General features: G+C 40.5%; 1 protein-coding gene across 1 annotated transcript; it reads right to left on the bottom strand.

Annotated features, from left to right (window-relative positions):
• Positions 1–711: 711 nt before the first annotated feature.
• Positions 712–6,785, bottom strand: LOC311259292 (uncharacterized protein). Its single transcript, XM_084356347.1, has 12 exons — positions 6,699–6,785; positions 6,416–6,578; positions 5,665–5,781; positions 5,090–5,206; positions 4,516–4,632; positions 3,937–4,053; positions 3,759–3,802; positions 3,542–3,634; positions 3,135–3,294; positions 2,887–2,969; positions 2,545–2,640; positions 712–1,862 (listed from the first exon to the last, which is right to left on the bottom strand). Exons 1-12 carry the CDS (start codon positions 6,771–6,773, stop codon positions 1,608–1,610), a joined length of 1,437 nt encoding a protein of 478 aa, XP_084212473.1. The 5' UTR covers positions 6,774–6,785; the 3' UTR covers positions 712–1,607.
• Positions 6,786–8,955: the final 2,170 nt, after the last annotated feature.

The raw sequence follows: 8,955 nt of genomic DNA, 5'->3' as shown, positions 1-8,955 counted from the left end.
TGTTGTAAACCCAAAAGTCAGACTTGAGTTAAAGTAAAGGCATCGTGTCACAATATTACTTTGGTAAAAGTGAAAGTCACCCCTGCAAATAGTACTTGAGTAAAAGTATCCGATATCAGATGTACTTAAAGTAACATTATGTAACTTTTTAACCCAAAAATAACAGCTTTAAAATCATGTTGATGGTTCAGTGTCTTGTAATGGGATGAATGGTGTCTCTGTCTCGGCCACTCCGCCCCTCTATCGCTTGTTTCTGCACTATGTAACTTCAGTGAGAGGGCAGGATCACAGCATTACACATGTTTACTTCAAGTTTACTACAAGTTTTCAACACAAAACATTGTTATGACGTAATGAATTTTGTTTGTAGTTAGCACATACATTACGTCTGACAACAGACCTGGGATTTGTATTCACGACAGTGCTGTTGTTGAAACTGTGGGGGGCGCCAAATCTCTTCTACATAATGTTGCTTTAAATAAAAGTACCAATGCAACAATGTAAAAATACTCTATTACAAGTAAAGAGCCTGCGTTCAGATTCCTACTGAAACATACTAGGGTGAAAATGTCACAAGCCAGACTATCAGCAGCCCTGTTTGCAGAATTTTGAATTTAATAACAAAAAAATGACATAATCAAATAAATATCCATTTGTACATGTAATTTATTTAATTTTTCTTACAATCCGTATATTTTATACAGCACACAGAACTAGAATAAGAGATTAATAAAGATTTCATTTAACATTTACACAACACCATTATACCATAAAATATACTTTGTAAACCACACAGTATAAACATCCAACTCACGATTCACATATTATCTCTTTTACGAGTACATCTACAGAAATGCTTCAGCAAACCTTCACGACACCCTGTAACAGCTCAACATTTGTGTTTCATAAAGTGCATTTAGAGTCATAGCTGCGTCACTCTCACAATGGCTTGAGGAAAAGATCATCTAGAGAGAGCTTTCGGTAATAAAATATGTTCACAGAGATGTTTATTTTTTAGGCTCACTCGCCCAATTCCAAAAAATGAAATTAGTCTACAATCATTTGAAAGTGGGAAGGCACAAACAAAAAAACTGTTTTTGGCTTTCTTTAAGAAGACAACAACTGGATTTAATTCCAGTTATGGGCAAGGTCATGGCTAAAACAAATGACGAGGTTTTCAGTAGTTCACTGAGATGAAAGTTCATATAAATGTTTTCGTGTTTGGTAATTACAAACATGATTTGCACCCTGAATCTGAAATGATGTGAGGACCGAGTTGCCTCTGCCATGTTTCGATTTTTGATTTTCATTCAGAAATACTGTTCAAAGACATTTTTTCATTGGTCTTGAACCAGAGATTAAACATGATTGGGGAATTTTTTAATAAAAACAAGAATTAAAATCAACATTGTAACTGAGACCTTACATAATTCCATACATATATACAGTACAATCACATATGAACAACAGTGTGATAAATGATGTAGTGTTAACCTCTGCGCTGCTAAGCTTTTTTATTTTCCCCGACTGGCGGGACTGAGAATTAAACAAAGCTCTGGTTACTTTATGATCCACACAGCAGCTGAGCTGAGCATGCTGGCATTCACTTACAGCAGCAAGGTGATGGCGAGCAGGCAAAGTAAGGAAGCGACCAATTCTGTGTTAAGATGACGACCTCTTGTGGAGGAATTGGGGACATTCAGCGTGCCATTCAGCCATAGGCAGGAGGAGGTCATGGTGGCGTTGCAGCACTCTAGGTGACATGGAGGGGTTGTGGATTTCTTGCATGGGGTTTCGGATGAACAGTTGGTGGTGCAGCCTGCTGTCCACTGAATGTTGGAACTTACGGTCTCTTTTTTCAGCTGCAAAGGCAAAAAAGTGAGTGAAGAAGAACAGTGCGGGACCTATAAGTGGTAGAAAGTCTAAATGTGAGACTGAGATATTAGTTTTAAACCCACTGGAGTCCGTGTACCTATTGGTGGATACACTTACCAGGTTTTATTAAAAGTCACTTAACTTTATTTGTTTTATATCATGTAGAGACAAGCTGAGGAAACCAAAACTGTGTGTTACTATTTTCAGTGATTTGTAGGCAGGCTTTAATGAAAAAACAAATCAGGCATATTATTCAAGTCTGAGAGTATCAGTTTGATGCCGATCCAAATAAAAGTAACTATATTTTATCTGATATTGGATTAGGTTTGATCGAATTTAAGGGGACTGTTGGGAGTTGAGATAATCACAAAAAATGAAGAGAAGCCTGCGTCATTATTCTTGGATTTTGGTTTCCTGGCAGCTTTATACTTTGTTAAATTGATCAAATGATTAGTATTATGGCTGAGTTTGTGCATGTGGGGGAAGGACAGTTTAAGACAAAAACCAATGCAGAGAAAGCTGTCAAATATTTACTGAAATAAGCCACGACTCCAGAGGTTTCGACATTTTCATCTCAGTCTTATATTCAGGAATTTGCTAGAATTGTAGTACATTGTGTTAAGTTGTTCAACTTGACGGATCTTTCACGTTATATGAGTCTGTTCTCACCTGACAGTGTGGCTGTGTGGAGGAGCATGTTTGCATGTTTGCAAAATCTGTATAGCAGGTTGAACCAGTGCATGTACCTTGATGGCATTTCTTTCCCTGAAAAAACAGCACAGAAGAAAAGGATGATACCAATCTGTCACCAGGCCTGGCTTACACTGTATGGCAAACTGTTTCATCTTTCTATTTAAAATATCAGATGAATGGCAGATTGTTATTACATCCACTGGGAATTGGCAAGCTGACTTTCAGCGGCAGAATTGAATGAGTTCCTCTGTTTTTTTTTACATTATGCATCCGTTCATACGTCAGCACACACTCACACATGCAGCCTTTTGTCCTTACATTGTCTGCTGTTGTACTGGGGGCAATCATCGTAGTTGTTGGTCTGGTTGTTGCCATTGTCGTTGTCATTGTTGTTGTTCTTCCTAAAATCATGCAAGGAACAGTGTACAATATGAAAATAACTCCAGACTTAAGACTAAAAGAGCACACCCGTAAACATGCAGGCATGACTCTTAAGATCAAATCTAATCAAGGACAGTGCGAGGATGATAAAAAAAATAAAACAATTATAAGAGTCAAGAGATTACCTGTGGTTGTGGTCATCATCATGGATGCAAACGTGCCGTTGAGGCAGCCAGTAGAGTTGCAGCAGTTCACAGAGCAGTTGGTCTGAGAGGCGTTTACGCAGCTATCAGCACAGGAGGCGACGCAGCTAGCAATGTAGCATATGTCTGTCTGTCTCAACAGCTGATACATTGCAGAAGGACACATTAAAAGACACATTTTAGGTGCATTCGCCTTTCTTTTCTTCCTTTAAATGTAATGTTATGGATTACTAATACAGTATAACAATTGTAGTTTATTTTGCTATATGTGCATGTCAGTACATTTGTGCATAGGTTTTGATGCATCTTAGGACATTTTATCATAATTTGTTAAGGTCAATGCATATGACTGTTTTGTAAGATGGTTCGGTGTCATTTGCTCCACCTACCTGACAGCAGCCCAAAGGACATGCAGTGCTATTCTGACTGTCGTACATTTTGTAGCAGTCTGTGTAGTTACACATGAACGAGGGGCAGTATACCTGTGTTTGAGAGAGATGAAAGGACTGTGATGAAGATGAGAGTCTAAAGGGGCAGAGAACAATGAGTGACAAGGGAAAACAGACAAACACAACAATACACTTCTCTTGAATAAGTTTGACTTGCCATGCTCATTGATGTAGTATTTGACATAGTGGTTCCATTCATGCCTGTGGCAAAAGATGGATGTCACAATCAAGGGTAGGGAAAGACATAGAAACAATATTTTTCTTTTATTTGCATGGGGAAAAAAAGTCTGTAATGTCAACCAAAACATCTTATAATTTGGTGAAACAAAGCATACCAGTGGAGTTATTCATTGAGGTTGAGGAACCAGAGCTTGAAATCATAGAGGAAGATGAACTGGTTGAACTTGAAGTTGTCATGGTGGCGCTGGACTGGGTCGCGGCTGTTGGTCCAACTGTAGAGGGAGCAAAAGGTGTTCCTGAGTTAAAAGCACTGATCGAATTAAAGGTGTTAGGTGTTGAAGATGCATTGGTTGTGCTAGCGCCAGACTATTTTCTTGCTGACCCTCCGAAGGTGGTTGTGGGAGACTGGGTGGTAATGGTGAATGCACAGCCTCCGGAGGTGGTAGTGTTGGTGGACAACCCAATCGGCAGAATCAATTTTGGCATTGTACGTTTCTGCATACCACGGATACGTTGCAACTTTTCAATTTTCAATTTTAGATTTAGGCAAAGTTGTTCTTATGCTCTGGTTAGGCTTTGGCACAAAAAAACATTTGGTTAGGGTCAGAAAAAGATCATGTTTTGGCTTGAAACACCCGGTTTTGCCACCACAAACATGGCTGGAATACATCCCAAAGCCTCAAGAACAAATCCTGAAGAGAAAACATCTAGTTATTTGGTGAAACAAAACATACCATTGGAGTTATTCATTGAGTTTGAGGAACCAGAGCTCGAAGTCTTAGAGGAAGATGAACTGGTTGAACTTGAAGTTGTCATGGTGGCGCTGGACTGGGTCGTGGCTGTTGGTCCAACTGTAGAGGGAGCAGAGGGTGTTCCTGAGTTAAAAGCACTAATTGAATTAAAGGTGACAGATGTTGAAGATGCAGTGCTAGTGCTAGTGCCAGACTATTGACCCTCCGGAGGAGGTTGTGAGGGACTGGGTGGTAATGGTGAATGCACAGCCTCCGGAGGTGGTAGTGTTGGTGGACAACCCAATCGGCAGAATCAATTTTGGCATTGTATGTTTCTGCAAATCATGGATACGTTGCAACTTTACGTTTAAATTTTCAATTTTCAATTTTGGCAAAGTTGTTCTTATGCTCTGGTTAGGTTTTGGCACAAAAAAAAAATTGGTCAGGGTCAGAAAAAGATCATGTTTTGGCTTGAAACACCCAGTTTTGCCACCACAAACATGGCTGGAATACATCCCAAAGTCTCAAAAACATCTTGAAGAGAAAACATCTAGTTATTTGGTGAAACAAAACATACCAGTGGAGTTATTCATTGAGGTTGAGGAACCAGAGCTCGAAGTTGTAGCGGAAGATGAACTGGTTGAACTTGAAGTTGTCATGGTGGCGCTGGACTGGGTCGTGGCTGTTGGTCCAACTGTAGAGGGAGCAGAAGGTGTTCCTGAGTTAAAAGCACTAATTGAATTAAAGGTGACAGATGTTGAAGATGCAGTGCTATTGCTAGTGCCAGACTATTTGCTTGCTGAGGTGGTTGTGGGGGACTGGGTGGTAATGGTGCATGCACAGCCACCGAAGGTGGTAGTGTTGGTGGATAACCCAATCGGCAGAATCAACTTTGGCATTGTACGTTTCTGCAAACCACGGATACGTTGCAACTTTACGTTTCAATTTTCAATTTTAGATTTTGGCAAAGTTGTTCTTATGCTCTGGTTAGGTTTTGGCACAAAAAAAAATTTGGTCAGGGTCAGCAAAATATCATGTTTTGGCTTGAAACACCCAGTTTTGCCACCACAAACATGGCTGGAATACGTCCCAAAGTCTCAAGAACAAATCCTAAAGAGAAAACATCCAGTTATTTGGTGAAACAAAACATACCATTGGAGTTATTCATTGAGGTTGAGGAACCAGAGCTCGAAGTTGTAGCGGAAGATGAACTGGTTGAACTTGAAGTTGTCATGGTGGGGCTGGACTGGGTCATGGCTGTTGGTCCAACTGTGGAGGGAGCAGAGGGTGTTCCTGAGTTAAAAGCACTAATTGAATTAAAGGTGATAGGTGTCGAAGATGCAGTGGTTGTGCTAGCGCCAGACTATGTGCTTGCTGAGGTGGTTGTGGGGGACTGGGTGGTAATGGTGAATGCACAGCCTCCGGAGGTGGTAGTGTTGGTGGGCAACCCAATTGGCAGAATCAATTTTGGCATTGTACGTTTCTGCAAAGCACGGATACGTTGCAACTTTGTTGTTTTATGTTGCAACTTTACGTTTCAATTTTCAATTTTCAATTTTAGATTTTGGCAAAGTTGTTCTTATGCTCTGGTTAGGTTTTGGCACAAAAACCATTTGGTTAGGGTCAGAAAAAGATCATGTTTTGGCTGATTGGGACATTTTCCAGCTGTGTTTGTGGCAAAATAACAGGTATTGTAAGCCAAATTGTGATCTTTTCCTAGCCCTAACCAAGCCTAAACCTAACCAGACAGTCAACAAATCTGTTGTTTACAGAAATGTACAAAGCCAACATTTATTCCTGGGAATGAGTTGGTGGAAGATGCAGTGGCTACCGGAGATGGTCAGCAATTATAAGAGCCGTGAAAGGAGGAGGTTGAAGATGTGGAAGATGGGTCTGAGTTTACCTGTGGTTGTTGTCATCGTCATCATGGATGCAAACGTGCCGTTGAGGCAGCCAGTAGAGTTGCAGCAGTTCACAGAGCAGTTGGTCTGAGAGGCGTTGACGCAGCTATCAGCACAGGAGGCGACGCAGCTAGCAACGTAGCATATGTCCGTCTGTCTCAACAGCTGATACATAGCACAATGATAAATTAGAAGACACGTTATGATCGCTTTTGAATTTTTGCCGTCCAAAAACAGTGATTGACCCTTCGGATAAGAGAAGTCAGCGCCTTTTGCTCCACCTACCTGACAGAAGGCCCAAGTAATACAAGTGGCATTCTGACTGTTGTACATCGTGTAGCAGTCTGAGTAGTTACACATGAACGAGGGGCAGTATATCTGTTTGAGAGAGACGGAAGATAATGATGAAGATGAGAGGCTAATGGGATGAAGAAGAAGGGGTGAAAACAGACAAACACAACGATACACTTCACTCTAATAAGGTCGACTTGCCATGCTCATTGATGTAGTATTTGACATAGCGGTTCCATTCATACCTGTGGGAAAAAGATGGATGTCAAGATCAAGGGTAAGGAAAGAGATAGAAGTAACAGTATTTTTCTTTAAAAGTTGCCTGAAACAGCTCAACATTAATTGCTGTGCCTCCAGGTTTTTTTATGGAGGTTGTGGGGGACTGGTTGGTGGCGGTCATTGCCTTACCGGCATAGGTTGTGTTGGGCGCCATGGTAGTTACTGATAATACTGATGGCAGAAGTATTCCTAACAGGAGGAGGCCCAGCATGCCAGTGAAGCCTGTTGGAAAACATAATGGGAAGACATGTATTTTAGTTTACAGGAAGCAGAACACGTGAAATCAATTGTAGTTATTTAGCCTAGCCAGACACTTTTAACTCTTCGGTTGCCGTAGAAATAAATAGTGGAATAGTGATTGTAAGGTAACAAGAAATACTCTGGTGATACTGAAATGCAAGTGTGGCTAGAAAACTTTATAGCCAGAGAGGGATTGCCATCAAACTTTGCAGGTAACGCCTACTGATTTTGGTAGTTTCCTTACTTTCCTGCCTTTTCCCATCATTAGGTTGACTTAGTTGTTTAGTTAAATGTACTACAAGGAACTTTTAACTGATTATGAAACAGTCTCAAGTAAATTCTGATGCACCTTTATGACCTACATAATCAAACAAGACCGTTAGCATGAAGATATTTCTGTATAGTTAGAGGATGAATCCTAATTGGCGTTTTCACTCACACATCTCAACATCTACTTAACTGATTGATGACTGACAGCACCTTCAACACACAGAAAATGTAAATAAAGAGAGCAACAAAGAAATAGATGAAGCAGACAGAGTTTAAACTTATCTAACCGTGCATCTGTGTACGTGCGAGGCCACACGTGCAGCCCTGGTGCACTGTACAGTAGCTATGCCAACATGCATGTGACATCTATTCATAAGAGAGCTACAGTATGACATCTTTGCTTTAGGGACGGTGACAGTGGAGTCCCAGTGTTTCAAAGCTTCTACCTGCATGTATTTTTTGACAAACACCCATTTAGTGTGTTATTACCTCTGCCAAAGAGGTTTTGTTTCCACCTGTTTGCAGGTTGGTTGGTTTGTCGACAGGATTACGCAAAAATGACATCCACAGAACTTGGACTGAGGATGTTCTCGGCCCAGAATAGACCTCATTAACTTTTGGTGTGGATCTGGATAAAGGAACAGATCCAGGATCTTTTTCTCACTTTCTTTAAAACTGCGAGATAGATGTTTTTTACATTTTATTTATTTCTCAGGGAATAATGCATGGATCTTGAAAAGAATCAGCTGTATTTAGGTGGCTGATATCTATGATTGAGTACGATTTCATGTGGATAAAGGGGACTAAATATACACTTTACAGTATATTGAATTCATATGATGCTTTAGATAGAAAACATGAATGAACAGCATGCTCAAGAGGCAGGAGATTTCAGGTTGAACCACATTTGGCCATGTAGCCTGCCGAAGTGTCTTTGAGCAAGACGTGGGGCCTCATTTATGAAAATGATCTTACATTTATACTTGAACTCAATTTTAAGATAATTTCCAACGGTGTGCTTATGATTCATAACAGATGCTGAGCGTAAAACCCTCGCTTAAGCCTTGTCCAACCTAAACTGATGGCATCTGCCTTGCGATTTCCCCTCATGTAATGGCAGCACAAAGGAGGGTTCAGTCAGAAATAGCTGTGGGCCAAAAGAGAAAATCCAAAACGAGATCATGGCGATGGTAGAGGAGTTTGAAGTTTGAAGGAAATATGTATTATTTAGTGGACTAAATAGTGAGTTAACAAACAAAACCAAACATGCAGCCAGGGAGTTTTGCTACCACTACATGTTGTTCATTGCTCATGCAATGCCCTGACATCACCAGCTTAAGTCATACTTAAAATCGATCAAGTCCACTTCATGAATGAGGCCCCTGTACTGCAGGAGTCTACCTATAAGTCACTCTCATTCTGTTTTTTCCTTAATTGTCTCTTCTTTGTACATACGACATCT

This window comes from Pagrus pagrus (assembly GCF_965226575.1).
Source record: "Pagrus pagrus genome assembly, chromosome: 7".
Lineage (NCBI taxonomy): Eukaryota > Metazoa > Chordata > Actinopteri > Spariformes > Sparidae > Pagrus > Pagrus pagrus.
The sequence above is the reverse complement of the archived record's forward strand: the minus strand, read 5'-3'. Positions and strand labels throughout refer to the sequence as shown.

Bases quoted from the DNA above. Each gene is read 5' to 3' on its own strand.
- LOC311259292 (XM_084356347.1), bottom strand. From the start codon at position 6,773: ATGTGTAACTACTCAGACTGCTACACGATGTACAACAGTCAGAATGCC. The intron at 6,579-6,698 runs GTAGGTGGAGCA...GCTATGTATCAG, and splicing joins TTACTTGGGCCTTCTGTCAG to CTGTTGAGACAGACGGACAT. The intron at 5,207-5,664 runs GTATGTTTTGTT...CTCCCTCTACAG, and splicing joins CTCAATGAATAACTCCAATG to TTGGACCAACAGCCACGACC.